Here is a 16,904-nt window from a genome sequence, read left to right on the forward strand (position 1 = left end):
TGTGTGTATGTGGCCAGCTCAGCCCACCAGGGGGCGGGGCTGGCTGGCATGTGGTGCTGGGGGATTGAACCTCAGTTCCTGTGCTTTGCTAAGCTTGTTCTAAGTAGGTGCTTTAGACCACTGAGCCATCTCACCAGCCCGAGGGATTTGTTCCAATGGTGTTTGTAAATAGAATATCAAGTCCGCATCTTATGCAGCAATTAACCACTAAGAAGAATGTATGCAGTGTGTTAATTATTGAAACTGTCCTACCGATTTGATTTGAAACTGTCTCATTGCTATTTGTTTATCAATAAAACTATGGCAAAAAAAATAAAAAAGTAAATAGAAGTAGAAAAAAGAAAAAATAGGAAAAGAAAGAAAAAAGAAAAGAGTAAAAATGAGAAAAGAGTCCCAAACTCCCTGCCCACTTGCCGGTGAGTGCTGTTCCTTTGTAGGACCCTGGTACCCAGAGCCCATGGTGTGGAGGGCATGGTGGAGCTGGGCCCAGCCTGACCTAGTAGGGGACATTGGGGCTTCCTCTAGGAACTGATTACTACAGTCCCTCTCTGCCCTAGAGCTACTGCTGTCCCCAGTGAGACCCAAGGGCCTATGGCCTGGCCACAGAGGCCCAGTCCTGCTCCCCAGGCTGTGGCAGGTGACTTGAGAGCAGGTCCCCAGCTTGAGGGAAGGTGGGGCCTACTGCACGGGGTTCTGAGCTGCACAGGGCAGCGACGGGAACCCAGGAAGCCACTGGGCTGGTCCCCGTGGCAGACCTGGATTCTCAAGCCCAGGTGCACCATGTGGGAACTTCCCCACCCAGTTCCAGCAGTGGCTCTGTCCACATCAACCCTGAGGTACTAGAAGACTTGGTGAGAGTGGTTCTTCTCCAAGCCTTTCCTGCAGGAGTCCTTCAGAATATATTCACCAGGGTTGGTGGCCTGCTGGCTGCTGTCTCGTCAGGTCAGTCCTCAGGCCCGCCTAGTGCTGGGGTGTTGGCAGGCGTTGGAAGCTTTCTGTCACCTTGTTCCCAGTACCACGAGCCCTTCTTTCTCTTGGAATACAGCTGCTGCACTCCAACTTGTAGCTTCGCACTTGTGGAGGGTGCTTCTGTCCTGCCATTGTTCCTAGAACTCAGGCCTCCCATGGAGCTGCCCCATCTTCTTTTTTTCTTTTTCTTTCTTTCTTTTTTTTTTTTTTTTTTGGTGGTATGGGGATTACACTCAGGTCCTTGGGTTTGCCAGGCAGGCATTTACGCCCTTGAGCTACCTCCCCACCTCTCTTTTTCTTAAATATTATTTTCAGTGAGGGTATCGCTAAATTGCCAGGCTGTGCCTCTGTGAATGCATGGATTATGGGTGTGCAGCACCACACTGGACCCAGCAGCACCTAGGAGAGGCCATCTGACACCCACGTACACACAGCCTCACAGCCTCCCCATTGGGTGGTGACAGATCCACACAAGCATGGCCCACCTGCCTTGTTTTTTTACCACTATTCCTGTGCTCTGTGAGCTGAACCTGCAGTTCACCTTGAATTCAGCACTGTTTCCACTCCCCGGGAGCGTGAGGAAGCTGCCTGACCCCCAGCTGTCTTGGTGCCTAGCTCTCAGAGCAGTCTCCCGCCCTTGGTTTGCACTGATCCATGCCTGTAATTGGGGGCCAGAGGTTCCTTAGCAGCGTGTCCTGGCCTCTAGTTTGCTGAAGACCCATTTCAGCTCCCAGGGCTCAGTGTGTGGCATGAGGTGGGTAGAGGTGACTGAGGACACTGTGAGGGGCAGCAGGGGCCACCTGTGGGAGAGCACAGGAGGGTGGAGTCTGGGCAGAGGCCCACATGTGAGCTGAGTGAAGTGCGGTGGTGAGTTTTCAGATGTCTGTTCCTCTTCTTTAGGGGAAATACAATGATTTAACAATAACAAAATTGTACTGTTGGGGCTGGTGAGATGGCTCAGTGGTCTAGGGCACCGACTTAGAACAAGCTAAGCTTAAGCAACGGGGACCACGGTTCAATCCCCCAGCACCACATGCCAGCCAGCCCCGCCCCCTGGTGGGCTGAGCTGGCCACACACACACAAAATAAATAAATAAATAAAAAATATTAAAAAAAAAAAAATTGTACTGTTACAACGCATGCAGCCGTAGCTCAAATTTTATTTCAGCTTTCTATAATAATAGTTTGTTTTTAATTCACAATTAAATGCAGGTGAAGAATCTAAATTTTTATGATGTTGTTCTGGACTTTATATTAATGGATTCCTTTGAAGATTTGGAAAACCCACCGGTGTCCATACAGGATGTAGTAAATAATCGCTGGATAAAGTCTTCCTTCAAAAAAACTGTAAGTGGTGATTTCCCTGTCTTAGACATTTAAATTTAATGAAAAGTGGTCAGAACTGGGAAGATTGGTAAGATTGAGGCACACTATAAATTTGCCTGTGGAATGTCTAGTGTAGAAATGGACTCATTCACTGGTATTGGAGTCAGATTTATACAGTTTTTGCCACGTTGATGTGTGAAATTCTTCTTTTGGCCACCCAACCCTTGTCCTATAGGACTGAGGATTCCCTTTCTCTCTCTCTCTCTCTCTCTCTCTCTCTCTCTCTCTCTCTCTCTCTCTCTCAATGTATTTGGTTGTTGCAGGGTCTCACCACACAGCTGGCATGGCATGTGGTGATAGGGATTGAACTGCAGTCCCTCTGCTGGCTTAAGCTTGCCTAATCAGGCATGTTAGTCTGCTGAACCATCTTGCTGGCCCCTGAGGATTTCTTCAGGTCTCTACAGAAACTCAGATTTGGATTAGTGCAGGTCTAACAAAACCATCTGTGACAGAAATGACTGAATGACCTAGCTGAAATATAGCAGTTACAGTTTTTAAAAATGGCAATATGTGTTCTAAAGAAGACAGTCTTGAAATTCGTGTTTCTAAATACTGGGAAAATTTTGGAGAGAAAAAATAGCAAAATATGACCTGTGTGAACTGTATTTTATACTTTAATGTTTTCAGTTTCCATTTCTTTTTATATTGAAATTTGTCTGTCATTGGTTTTTCTTACACCTTATGTGTGTGCACCTAGGAATAAGGTGGGTGGGTATCATGTCTAAATGATGTTCGAATTTTTTTTTTTTAATATTCCAGCTGGGCATGGTGGCACATACCTGTAATCCCAGCATTCGGGAGACTGAGACAGGAGGATGGCCATGAGTTCAAGGCCAGCCTGGGCTATATAAATGAATTTAAGGCCAGCCAAAGCAAGACCCTGTGTAAAAAATACAAACAAACAAAAAAACCAATAAATTGTTCCAGTTAATGGTTTCATAATATTTTGGGAGTTCCTGATATTAAAATTTAAAGCACTTTTTAAAAATTTATTTATTTTTGGGGTATTTTTGGCAGAACTGGGGATTGAACTCAGGCCCCTGCACTTGCCAGGGAAGCGCTTATTCCACTGAGCCATCTCCCTGGCCCCTAAAACACTTTTTAATAAACCCACTTTTTCCTGAATTAAGATATGTTTTCATCTTTAAAAATTGCTTGTTCTGGGCTGGCCAAATAACTCAGTGGATTAAAGTGCCTGTAAGCATGCACAGGGGCCCGGAGTTGGATCCCTGAGCCTGCCATGCTGGCCCTGCCCCTGGGGCGCACTGAGACTGCAATTGAGACTGCATGGTGCCACCACACCTGTAACCCTGAACACCCTGTAGACCCTTCCCTAAAAAGTACAAAAAGAAAAAAGAAAGAAAGAAAGAAAGAAATCGCATGTTCTTCATGTCAGTAACTAACTGGGTAGTGGCCCTAATCAGGGTTGTGTCATGTGAGAACAGGATTGTATCTCTTCTGGATCTACCAAAGAAATTTTGCTTTTTTGTCCTGTCAGGCTTATACTTTATCTTTTTTTTTTTTTTTTTTTTTTTTTTGCAGAACCGGAGATTGAACTCAGATCCTTGTGTTTGCCAGTCAAGCGCTTATCCTATTGAGCCATCTCCCCGGCCCCTTTCTTATCTTAAATAAAAGTCTTGACATGACCCACAAATATTTCAACAGGAATATTCTTGAAGGAAAAAATATTATTTTGACTTCAGTGTTATGCATAGAATATTAACTGGTGTATTCTCCATACTTCTATTTTCACTTTTCCTTATAATAGCAGATTAAGATCTTGGGACTCACACAGTAACTGGCAAGCTCCTTGATACTAAAATTCAGCCTAGGGCTGGGGATGTAAGGTAGCTCAGTGGTATAGTTCCTGCCTGGCCAAGTGCAAGTCCTGAGTTCAATTTCTGGTACCTAAATAAATAAATAAAATTACGCATTTTTCCCTTAATGGCTTTGTGTTTAACTTTAAAATGTATATAACTGAAGCATCTTTTCATTGCAAACAAAATAAGGAGCTGGACTAGTTTTTATTGGTAGTCAATAGCTTGAAATTCTTAGAACCATAATCTGAGTGAATAGCACTAAGTGACACATTTCTACAGCTCTAAAGCTACTTTTCTCCTCCATGTGTGTTTAGGCTGTGGCTTCAAGTTGTTGGTCTGTACTGAAGCAGAAAAGGCAGCAGATGAAGGTAAGACGCTTCAGCAGTCTGGGACCCCGGAGTCTGGCCCATGTGGCAGAGGGAGGTGTATGAAAGGCTGCGAAGTCCGGGACCCAAATGTCTTCCACACATCTCCCCATGCCCCAGCTCCGGCTGCTGCTTTCTGGACCATGAGCACAGGGCTGCTCCTCTGCGGATCACTTGAGGAGTCTCTCAGTGACCATCCGCGTTCTTGGTGCTTACATAAATCTGCCAGCCATGGAGCTCAGCCCCTCCGAAGTGTGCTTTTTCAGCTCATGGACTGCCTCCGAATTCCTCACAGAGCAGTGTTTACAACTTTAATGTATGTGTGACATCTTAGACTAGAATAGCTGCAGTGAAGCCTTCCTGACTCCTCAGCTTTTGCTAACTAGCTGTGTGCAGTTGGGAGCAGGTTTCTTAACCTCACAAGTACCACTTGTCACGTATTTAAAATGATGTTAGCGTGACCTACTTTTGCAGGAATGTTTTGGCAAGTTAAGTGGGACCTACTGTCTTTTCTGGAATGTAGTGAGTGTTCATTAAATGATAACTGTCTGGGGGGCCTGGCCCTAGCTCAGTTCTTTAAGTGGCTGCTTCCACAAAGCTGTCAGCCTCAGGTTGCTGTAGTTCGATCCCCACAACACTCCAGCCAGCCAAACCACCCCTTAGGGCATTTAGAGCAAAAAAAAAAAACTTAAAAGGGGCTGGGGAGATGGCTTAGTAGGATAAGCGCTTGACCGGCAAACGCAAGGATCTGAGTTCAATCCCCGGTTCCGCCAAAAAAAAAAAAAAAAAAAAAAAAACTGTTGAAATCTAAATGATAACTGTCTGTTGCTGTTGGTTTGCTACATGGCGCAGGCTGGCTTAGAGCTACTGTAGTCCTCCTACCTCAGCTTCTAGAATTCTAGGATTATGGGTGTGCCGCCACCACACCCAACTGTCTTTGTTTTTTTTTTAAATGAGGTTTAAAGAATTGTCCTGGAGTGTGAAAAATAAAACTAATCCCCTCTTAAATTAATGACTTAAGGGTAATTAATTTTGCAGCTGCACAATCTTAAGGCATAGGGGCCCCCAGGAAGTGAATCTTGGCATCCTGAAATGAGAATACTACTGATAAGTTTAATTTCCTCACACACACACACACACACACACACACACACACACACACACACACACACAGAGTCCATAGGAAAAAGTTAACTATACAATTAAATGTTTAAGTAATACTGAATTTCTTAATTAAATGCTAGGATTCTAACAATAATTTAGTGCTTAACCATCTTAAGCTTCTTTTAGTATTTTTATTTACTACATTCAAGTGAACCGTAGGAGTTCACATACCCCTGAAAAGACACTCCTGTTCTTGTCACTGCTGGTTTCCAGCACTGTGATTGTTTATGTAAGAGGTAAAGACTGAGAATCCCTAATTTAAAAATCAAAAATCTGAACTGGTTTAAAATCTGAAAGGTTCTGAGAGTCAACCTGATGCTACAAGTGGGAAATTTTCCACAAAGTTTCATCCAATGTTGCTGAGTTGGAGTGTCGGTGTGCGGGGGTGCTGTGTTCGGGGTCCTCATGAGACCTAGGTTATAGACTGCCGTCTCTTTCCCAAGATGTCTCCATGTATATGCAAATATTTCAGTTGGGGGAAGAATCTGAGATTCTTTTGGCCCTAAGCATTTTGGATAAGTCATATTTTTAAAAGGTAAAAATACCCTTAAAAAAATAACCTTTGGGGGGCTGGTGAGATGGCTCAGTGGTCTAAAGCACCTACTTAGAACAAGCTAAGCTCAAGCAAAGCACAGAGACCTCGGTTCAATCCCCCAGCACCACATGCTGGCCCGCCCGCCCCCTGGTGGGCTGAGCTGGCCACACACTAAATAAATAAATAAATAAATAAATAAATAAATAAATAAATATTAAAAAAAAAATAAATAACCTTTGGGGGCCGGGGAGATAGCTCACTGGCATAAGCGCCTGCCTGGCAAGTGTAAGTTGCTCAGTTTGATCCCTGGTACAAAAAAAAAAAAAAAAAAAATCAGCTGGATGGGAGGCTGGGGCAGGAAAAGCACAAGTTCAAGCTCAGCTTGGGCAACTAAGTGAATTTGAAAGATGCTATCTTTAAAAAAGAAAAGAAAAGAAAAGATGCTACCTCAAAATAAAAAATTAAAAAGAGCTGGGGATTTAACTTAATTTAAAGGCCCTGGGTTCAATCCCCAGTACAGAAAAAAAGTCAGCACACTTGAAACTGTTGGCTGGGATATGAATTCTATGTAAAAACAGTCTTGGACTATTAAGAGTTACTTGTGTATGTTATTAAATTTCTTAATATACTAGCTCATGAGTGACCCTTGGTCTACCCTCAAAAAAAATGTTCATAGCTAGGCATGGTCTATAATTCAACTCTCTGGAAGGCTAAAGCAAGAGAGTCGAAATATCAAACCACTTAGTCATTGGGCCACTTAGTCACTTAGCTGTGTCTCAATCTGTTTAACAAGGCTAAAGATAGGGCCTGCATATAGTTCAGTGGCACAAGCACCTGTCTGGCAGATGCAAGGTCCTGAGTTCAATTCCTGATACAAAAAAAAAAGGTTAAGAGATACTGCTTAGTGGGAGGATGGTGGGTCCAGTCTTGGTCCTGCGGAGGGGCCGTATCATGGCACTGTTTAAATTGCTGTACTAGAGGAAGGAGTTTAAGAAGCTAGAAATAACCAGATTCTCTTTATTTTCCAACAGATCCCAGATGGGTTCTTTGCCCATTTTTATGCCATTTGTGAGCATATAAGCCCTGTCCTGGCGTGGGGCTTTTTGGGTCCTAGAAATTCTCTCTATGACTTATGTTGTTTCTTTAAGGTATGTTCATTATTGAATCATTGGTTATTTTTTCCTAAATCGACAAGTGGACAAGTTTTTATTCTGTTTTATTTTTGCATTTATAGAAAAGGAATTTACTTAAAAGTGTTATTTAAAGGTGAAGTTACAGCGCACAGGTGGTAGTGCATATCTGAAATCTCAGCACTTGGGAGGCTGAGGCAGGAGTATTGGCACAAGTTCAAGGACAGCCTGAACTACAGAGACCTTGTCTCAAAAGAAAAAGTTATGAAGGCCCAGTGTTTAAATGCCAGTATTAAACCAGTGGCACTTCACCACCTCTCTGCCATTGTAATGGACCAGTGCTTTCTACAGTAGACTCTAGTGCCTTCTTCTGGACTAGTGTCACCAAGCCCACGGGCCTCGTCAGCCCTGTCACTGTCTCCTGGCCTTCACGCACCACGGGCGCGTTCCTGCACAGTTTGTCTTTACGCCTGGACACAGGGTTTGTAAGCAGCGAGCAGCTGTCTGTGTTGCACACATGTGGATGCAGAAATAGGTCCTGGCTCAAGTGAAAAACCCTCGTCGTGGGCAGTAAATAGGATCTGAAGGCGTGTCCTACTCAGGCTTTAGTTTGCCAGACTCAAACCGCACGCAGCTCCTTGTAGCACTTCCTGTTTAGCAGTCTTTACTTAATAGGCTTAGGCTTGAGCCAAGTTTCAAGGAGCAAATAAAAACAAATATAAATAAGTCTGGATTTGAAAGTTTGGATGTTTTACTACACTGCTCATATTTAATAATTAAGGTGGCTGTGTTTGTGCTGTTGAGGACATGTTTGTATATGAGACTGTCACACGGAACTCTCTGGCTTGACCGAGCCTTGTCACAGTGTAGGCCTGGCTTGGGGACAGTCATCCTTCACTCTTTCTCTGCATCTGGAAAGTGAGGGCACTTGACCATTGGTTGTCGGTGACGTTTTCAAATACAAAACCCAGTGAATCTGAGCTGCACCTTCTTAGTACTTACTGCCATTTGTTTCTGAAGGACAGAAATTAAATATTCTGGCTCTTACTCTTTGGAATGACTTTCCTATTGCGGCAAACAACTAACAGCTAAGATTCAGTACTGAGTAGATTGCAGCTCACTTAAAATGAGTTTCAGCATACGATGACCTTACTGCTTGTCTGTTGTCTGTGTGTTCCTCCCTCAGGAATTTCTGTATCAGGGATCAAACTTGGGACCTTGCACTTACCAGGCAGGCACTTATTCCACTGAGCTATCTCCCTGGCCCTAACCTTACTGCTTGGAAACACTAAATTATTCCACTGATTTTAGACTGGAGATTATTTTTCTCTTCATAGTTTTTGTGCGGCATGAGCACCTTTCAGAATGTGATTATGGGAAGCAGCTGGTTCTCCCTTGGGGGACCAGGCTTAGAGGCAGCGTGGCAGGAAGGACTGCAGGCTCTTAAGTGAGACTGTTTTGGTGGGTTTTTTTAGGCTGATTTTTTGATCCAGCTCTCAGTTCTGAGTAGGAAATAGGACGGGTAGTGTTGTCCCTCTCTTTACAAAACATTTTAAAGTTGGACCTAAGAAGGTTAAGAAAACTCTTGTTCAAGATCCCTTTTCCACTGAGATCTAAAAGCAGCCCTGGACCTCCGATGTCCTGCTCTCAGTTCAGTGCTTGTTATACTCATTGATTCTTCCTGTTGTGTAGAGTTTGGTCTAATAAATGCCAATCTGCTGTATGTTCATTTCCAGAACCAAGTCCTGTTCTTTCTTAGAGACATCTTCGACTTCGAGAAGGCGCGCTACTCCAGTGTCGAGGCACTGGCTGAGGACCTGCTGCAGCTGCTGCTGCGCCGCACCGAGCTGCTCCTGGCCCACATGGGCACCGATGTCCTGCGCCATGCCAGTGGCTGCATGGGTGGCCACGGCCACCTTGTGTCTGCGGGGCTGGTGGAGGCCAAAGCACAGTGAGAACTGAGACACTCAGACAGGTTGTGGGGTGGGACGGTATCTGCAAGTAGCTTGGTCTGTGCCATGCATTACAGGACAACAGAACTGGTGGATCTGGACTCAGGGAAGCAAAAAATGTCAAGTGGGGAGCAAGCGACTGGCCTATAGGTAAACACAGCTTCTGTAGCTGCGTCTCTATGTTGTATATTTGGGACTTTGCATCTTCCTTCTAGAGGCATTTAGTCAGGAAATATGTGTAAGAGGAATAGTGCTTAAGTGAGGCCAGCGCTTGGTGTTAGTTGCGGGTCCTCTCAGGCTGTCTGACTGTCCCATGTCACTCTCAGAAGCTGCGTTGCTGCTGAACACCTTGAAAACACATTGCAGCCACGGCTGGTGGCCACACACGGGAAAAGGCCACCTGCATCTGCACACTAATTCTCTTGGAAGCGCAATTTCAATTGGAATGTTACGCATTGTTTAACTAGATTTAGGCAATTGTGATGTTTCCTGTGTACTGCTTAGCTACTATTTGTGCACTTATTTATGTACTTTTTATCAAAGAAATTGTACTACTGACTATTGTTGTGAACCACTTAAAGGAACTGATACCGATAAGTTTACAGTTTATGACTTTATGTTAAATTAACTGTGGTTTCCAAACTGTGTGAATTCTTGGTCCTAGAGGTTACACTAGAGAGACTCAAGTACTTAATCTTTTCATGTGATCTTTTCTCTTGGTGAATATTGATTTAAGATATAATATGTTTATTATGAAAATCAATTAAAATTTTACCTTTTTTTTTTGGGACTGGAAATCAAACTCAGGACCTTGCGCTTGCCAGGCAGGCGCTGTGGCGCTGAGCTACGTCTCCTGCCAAATTTTACCTTTCTGAGTGAGTTCTGTGGCTGACTCCCAACAGCCGGACATGAAGCCATTCTGTCTTCCCCCTCAGGACAGCTTTGAGCTGACCGCAGAGCTCCACCCACGGGGGGATTTGGCAGATTATGCCCATGTTTTTAAAACAGTCATAATTTGGATCAGTGAGGTTTTAGGGAAGGCTTCTTTCTCCTCTGATATATAACAAAATATTTTAATGATATGAAAGTATATTTTGTGTCTTAATGATAAATGTATGAACGAAAGCGTTGTTCACGTGAGACTGCTCTTCAGAGTATACGAGATACTTTGGAGCTGCATTAATTCTGCTCCGCAGTGACAATCCCACTCCTCTGAGGTGCTGACTCAGCCAGTGATGGATTAGATTTGTCCATTTTGCTCCTAAAGTGGGCCTTGTTCATTTTAGAAGTGACAGAAAAGGATCTAGAAAGCATTTTTTAAAATGTATTTTTAGATTAAAGTGCCTAGTTTCAGACTAATGACAGAATAGAAAAAGTGAAAAAAGGTTTACTTTTTGCTTTTTAAGACTTAAGTTTATGTATGTGCCATGATTATGTAAAGTGAGTGCAAGGCGTGGTGATGAGGGCGGGCAGTTCTGAGTGTGTACAGAAGGGAACACTGCACTGTCAAGGGTTACTCGGATTGTTGCAGGACATACGGCTCCTTCACATTTTCTTCTTACTCTTTTGCTTTTGTCTTGTCCTTCTGACACAGGGGCTTGCACAGGAGTCCAGCCCGGCGGAGCTCACTACGCAGCCCGCCCGGCCTGAGCTCACTGCGCAGCCCGCCCGGCCTCCACCTCCCAGCAGCCCTCCTGCCCCAGCCTGGGGTACTGCGATCGTAGGCGTGCGCCACCTCGCCCAGCCCCAACTTTTCTTACACAGTGCTTTAACGATTGCCGACTCAGTTCTTCCTGATGGAGGAGTGTGATTAGGAGTACCACAGTGACAAATTCCATTATGTGATGCTTTGCTTTTTATTCGTTAGCTATTTTGGTGTTGTTGAGCTGTCACTGTCCTTGGGTGAAATGCACACACACACACACACACACACACACACGCACGCACGCACTCCCCCCACCATGCAGGCAGGACAATCACTGCTATTAGTTTACTCATTTTAGGGCTAAATGTTTTATGCTGTGGTTTTGTAAACAAGCTGTGATATTTTTATTTGAGAAGGATACTGTTTGAAATCACTTGAAGAATCGCACTATTTAATAATGCTGCTATTTCTACATAAGAAAACTGGGGAATTTATTTTATCAGATAAATGATTTCCTAGAAAAGTGGATTTTTATTTTGTGGTTTTTCTTTTATATTTCTTTTTAAAAATTTCTTTGCTGCTGCTTCTTCCTCTTCCTCCCCTTCCTCTTCTTCTTTTCCTTTCTCACTTTTTTTTTTTTTTTGAAACAGGGTCTTGATATACAGTTCAGACTGGCCTTGAACTCACCATGTAGCCCTGGTTGGCCTTGAACTTGTGGCAGTCCTCCTGCCTCAGCCTGGGAGTAGAGCTGTGCGTCACAGTACCTGGCTTATTTTTTCATGTAAATTTCAACAAAAAATATTTGTGGCCAATCTTTAGGAAGCTGGTTGTCAGATGCAGTGCCTTGATTTGAATAGTCTCTGGTTAGTTCAGTGGCTGCAGCAGTAGTGACAAGCTTTCTCTGTGGGCTTCGACAAAAAGGAAGCATGACCAAATGGAGTTTCTGGGCAGTTACTTTAAGGAAAAATCTGTATTATAAGTAAAAAATTACTTTTTTAAAAAAATCAAATTTTATTGATGCATTTTAGATATATATAATGATCGCATTTTTCATAGAGAATTTGTACCTGTACATGATGTAACTTGACTCCTTTTGTTTTTTCCCCATTTCCCTGCCCTCCCTTCAGACTTTGAAACAAGGTCTCACTATGTAGTTCAGGTTGGGCTTGAACTCTCTCTGTAGCTCAGGTTGGTTTCGAGCATGCTGATGCTCCTGCCTCAGCCTCCCAAAGTGCTGGGATTACAGGTGTGTGGCACCATACCCAATATATGAATTTTTTTTTTAGGAAACACCTTTCTGAAAACATTTCTGACTGCAGAAGGTTACCTAAAACATACCAGTTTTCACTTGCCTTAAAAAGTTGGATTAAACAATAAAAGCAATGCTTTACAAAGCATTTAATCTGTAAAAACGCCATCAGAAAATCACCGTTGCTCCCCCACCTCCCCTCCCCTCCCCTAGCAAGGAGCCAGAGGCCTCCAGTCCACCCTGGGAAGGTGGCGCTTTCGTCTCTAGAGTGAAAAGATAAGGTTCAGGTGGCTTGTATCTGATACTTCCTTTTCCTATTTTGGCTCCCCTGTACTTTTGTTCAACTAACACGGTAGCATCTTCCTTCCTAAAGGTTAACAATATGTTTATTAAATGTGAAAATGGAACTACTTTAAAAAAAAAAAAAAAAAAACAAAAAACTAAGCTTTCCATGTTGTTGGACCCTGCTCCAAAGAACGTTTTCTCTTACAATAGTGTTCTTTCCCTATTCGTTGAATAACTGATTGTCAAAAGTATTTACAAGGGCTGGTGAGATGGCTCAGTGGTCTAAAGCACCTACTACAGGGACCGCGGTTCAATCCCCCAGCACCACATGCCAGCCAGCCCCGCCCCCTGGTGGGCTGAGCTGGACACACACACAAAATAAATAAATAAATAAACAAATAAATAAAATTTAAAAAAATAATAATAATAATAAAAAAAAAATAAAAAAAAAATAAAAATAAAGTATTTACAAATATTTTCTTAAGATGTTAAATTCCAGAGGAATTTTAATGTATCATTTCTTGAGGCCTAGGTAATAGAAATGCCAAAGTAATATTAACATCCTTCCCCATGGCCTTTCACAACCAGAATTTAGGCCATGTTTGTTGTTCACTGTTATTTTAATGTCATCAGGTGTTCAGAAGTCATTTGGGATGGAAACTTCAAAGTGGCTATAATAATTAGGCTGAATTCAGATCTTCTGGGTTTTTTTACTTAGGTTAATTGGATTAAGAAATATGTATGTGAGATATAACAATTTATATATTATGTCATAAATGGAAACAAGACATCTGCACCTTCTTCCTGATGACCAGTATATTGTGTTACTGTTTTAATTTTAGACCAACCACGTTAGCTTCACTTGGCTGTATCAGTAAATATGTGTCTGTTTCTTAAATGTAAGCACTGAACTCATTATGTAAAAGTAAAACACTGCGGTCGCAGAAAACAGCACTAGCTCTGTAGCCAAAATGAGCACTATGCCATGGAAGTGTTTCTGTTATTGCCAAATAAAAAAGCAATGGAACATTTGGGTGATATATCCTTTTTTTTTTTTTTTTTTTTGAGACAGGGTCTTGCTGTGTAGTTCAGGCTAGCCTTAACTCACTGCAGCCCAGGCTGGCCTCAAAACAGTGATCCTCCTGCCTCGTCTCCTGGATGCTGAGATTACAGGTGTGTGCCACTGTGCCTGCTTTGTGCTGCATACTTTACACAGTGCTGCTGTCTAAGCGGAGAGTTGTAACTGTGTCCTTAGCCCCTTCCCCGAGAGCTTCTGGTCAGAGCAGACCACATATGCCGGCCTGAAGTCCAGGCAGCTGTAGGTGTTGGCGCCGGCCATGGCCGTGTGTTCTGTGTGCTGTGCGGAGAGGGAGGGATGGGTTTATGAGGAGCACAGTCAAGATGCTTGCGTTGGAATCGTGTTTGAGGCAGCAGGGGAGGGAAGCAGGGGCAAACGTGTCAGGTGGAGCCGCATCACCCTCTAGGCGCTTGTCATTCCTCTCCCACTGCCCTTGGCTAAGTGCACAGGTGCACCCGGGGCAGCCACCGAACGGCAAGGGCAAGAAAGAGTTCGCCTGGACCTAGTTTGGTATGCTGAGAAACATTTAAGAGCAATTAAATGTATATTATATAGGGCTGTGTGCGTGTGTGCGCGTGTGCGTGCTTCGCCCCTGGAACCCTTGTGCCAGGGACCTTGGTGGGTCAGCAGGCGGGGGAAGGGCAAGCGGCCTGCAATGACCTCACTCCTGCCACGCTCTGTGGCCACACAGGCCAGCCGTCTTCCCAGTGGAGAGGACTGCAGGTGTGAATTCGGAAGGACACGCATTTGCTGTCTTCTTGCTGGCTGGAAACCACAGCAGGGATTTCGCTTGTTCCACTGAGCCATCTCCCCGGCCCCAGTAAGAGTACGTTCTTTGGCCCGTCTTGATACAGGCATCAAATCTTTTAGTTGGTTTCATAGTAATTTTTCTGCTGCTGTGACAAAATATCCAACACCCAAAATTAAGAGAAAAGGTTTATGTAGCTCACAGTGTGCAGCACTTTTGGTTGTAATCAGCTGGCCCCAAGGCAGGGTGGCACCGGCCCTGCTGGGGAGCAAAGGCGGGGCAGCAGCCTTACATTGTACACAGGCTTTCCAGCCGGGGAGGGAGCATGCAGCACTCACAACCCAGCCCCAGCAGTGACAGCGAACCAGTCACAAACTCTAGGTTCAGCTGCCTCTGAAAAGCCCCTTCCTGTGACCCAGTGAGGCCTGGGGGAACATCCAGACACAATCTGACAGCTGGCGTATTCACCCGGTATCTCAAGATGTCTTCCTTACTAAAGTGAAACCCCACATAGCATCATCTGGCATGTCAAAACTCTTAACTTTTAGAAGAAACTGGAGGGGCACAGTGGTACACGCTTCTGACTGCACTACTCTAGGAGGCTGAGGCAGGAGGGTCACAAGTTGGAGCCCAGCTGGGGCACCTTAGTAGGACCATGTCTGTCACGGCTCGTGTCCAGATGTCCCCCCAAAGTCTCATGCAGTCACAGGTGGGGCTTTTAGGGGTGGCTGGATCCAGAGAGTGTGCGACTGAGCATGTGGTGCTGGGATTGATTCATGCTGCTAGGGTGAAGTCTGCCTGGGCGTGAGAGCTCCGTTCCAAGGGCGGGAACCCTCCGCGGGATACAAGGGGCAGGAAGAGGGTCACAGCCTGTCCTAGCCCCGTTTCCTCGCTCCTTCGTTGCCTTGCTGCCCTCCAAGAACTGTTCCCCCTCTGCGATGCCCTCTGCTCAGCGGCTGACCTCGGCCTGGAGCCGCAAACAGCCCAAAGTCTTCCTCGTCCAGAATGCGCGGAGCATTTTGCCTCAGCAAGGAAGAGTAAGACCCTGGCATATAGCTCAATCCCCAGTGCCAAGAAAGACGGAAGGACAGACAGATAGATGGAAGGAAGGGAAGGAAAAAGGAAGGACAGAACAGATTTAGGTGGATAGGAAGCAGCGAGCGCAGGGCCTCCCCGAGGGTTGCGAAGGTCGCCCAGTGTTAGATTGCTGAGAGCGCCTGCTTCTCTTCCTTACCTTCGGGTCCCAGCATCTGTGTCTCAGGGTGCCACCCCTTCCCTCCCGGTGTGCCAGCCCCTGCCTGTAGGCCTCACTGTGACCTAAATAAACCCTTCCTTGCACTGTTAGCCAGCCTCTTGTTTATTTATTTATTTATTTTTTCCAGAGTCCTGCTGTGTAGCTGCGGCTGAGCTGGCCTCCCATGGCCATCCTCCTGCCTCAGCCTCCAGAGCGCTCGGATCATGCGCCTGCACCACCCCCTCCGGCCGCCAGCTTTGAATATCTTGTTATAGAAACAGAAGACAGAACAATACAGGGTTCCACTTGCCTCAAGCATTTCTCTTGCTAGGCTTTCCCGGCCTCCATCCCAGAGCTGTGGCCTGGCCAGCGCAGGCCCCAGCACGTCCGCTTCCCTGTCCGCTTCCCTGCTCCGGGTCTCTGCGGGAGCTGGGGTGGGGGTGGGGTACGGACCCTGCAGCCAAGAGCCAGCGAGGAGGGCAGTCCCAAGGGCTCCCCCGCAGTTGGTGTGGGGTCAGGACAAGGCTTCTCAGTATCCCCCAGTGCCACTAGAGTCACCTCTGCCTCCTTAACTGTTCCTTGCCAGTCTGCCTTTGTTGTTTGGGTCATTTGTTTTGGTCTTGGTACCTCAGGCTGGCCTCGAACTCGCACCCATCCTCGATCCTCGTGCCTCAACCTCCGGGGGATTGAGATTACAGGCTCACGCCACCACGCACAGCTGGTGGCTTTTTTAAATGGGGAGAACTAAGATCAGTCCCCAGTGAGGGGGCCCTGGGGGTCACGCGGCAAGCAAGGGGTCCCAAGCAAAAAGGGGGGGGCTCATTCCTGGGCTCCTTCCCAAAGGATTAGGAAGCTGAGCAGGAAGCCGGCATGATGAGGCTCAGGCCTAAAATCCTAGCACTCCTGGAGGCTGAGGCAGGAAGCTGCACACCCTAGGCCAGTGAGCCACTGAGCAAAACCCTCCCTTAAAAAATAAAGGCTGGGGCTGGAGCTGAGGGCCAGATCCTGATTCAATCCCCAGGGACACACACACACACACACACACACACACACACCCCGCAAAGGTGAGAATTCATTTAAAATTCCAGGGCAAGCCATTCGTTGGGACCTCTTCTGTGTCTCAGGAACTACTCTTATTCCCCAATCCCCTTCTCTAATAAATTCTCCTGCTTAATCTCAAAATAAATGAATAAATAAATTTCCTCCAGCTTTCTGATCAGCCAGTCTTCTAGAGATGAAGAGAGGAACACCACGTGCGGGCCGGGGAGCGCGGAGCAGGGGAGCCGGGAGCAGGGGAGCCGGGAGCAGGGGAGCGGGGAGCAGGGGAGCCGGGAGCAGGGGAGC

At 45.6% G+C, this 16,904-nt stretch overlaps 1 protein-coding gene across 3 annotated transcripts in view; it reads left to right on the top strand.

The window, feature by feature from the left end:
• Miga1 (mitoguardin 1) overlaps positions 1-10,961 on the top strand; it is an 87,619-nt gene extending 76,658 nt beyond the window's left edge. For all 3 annotated transcript variants that reach the window (XM_023703276.1, XM_023703277.1, XM_023703278.1), the window contains 4 exons: positions 2,182-2,316; positions 4,490-4,543; positions 7,271-7,387; positions 9,106-10,961. In XM_023703276.1, coding sequence (XP_023559044.1) covers positions 2,182-2,316; positions 4,490-4,543; positions 7,271-7,387; positions 9,106-9,324 — 525 coding nt within the window. In that variant the 3' untranslated portion in view covers positions 9,325-10,961. The remainder of the gene's footprint in view (positions 1-2,181; positions 2,317-4,489; positions 4,544-7,270; positions 7,388-9,105) is intronic.
• Positions 10,962-16,904: the final 5,943 nt, after the last annotated feature.

Source organism: Octodon degus, unplaced genomic scaffold (assembly GCF_000260255.1).
Source record: "Octodon degus isolate 3935 unplaced genomic scaffold, OctDeg1.0 scaffold00167, whole genome shotgun sequence".
Lineage (NCBI taxonomy): Eukaryota > Metazoa > Chordata > Mammalia > Rodentia > Octodontidae > Octodon > Octodon degus.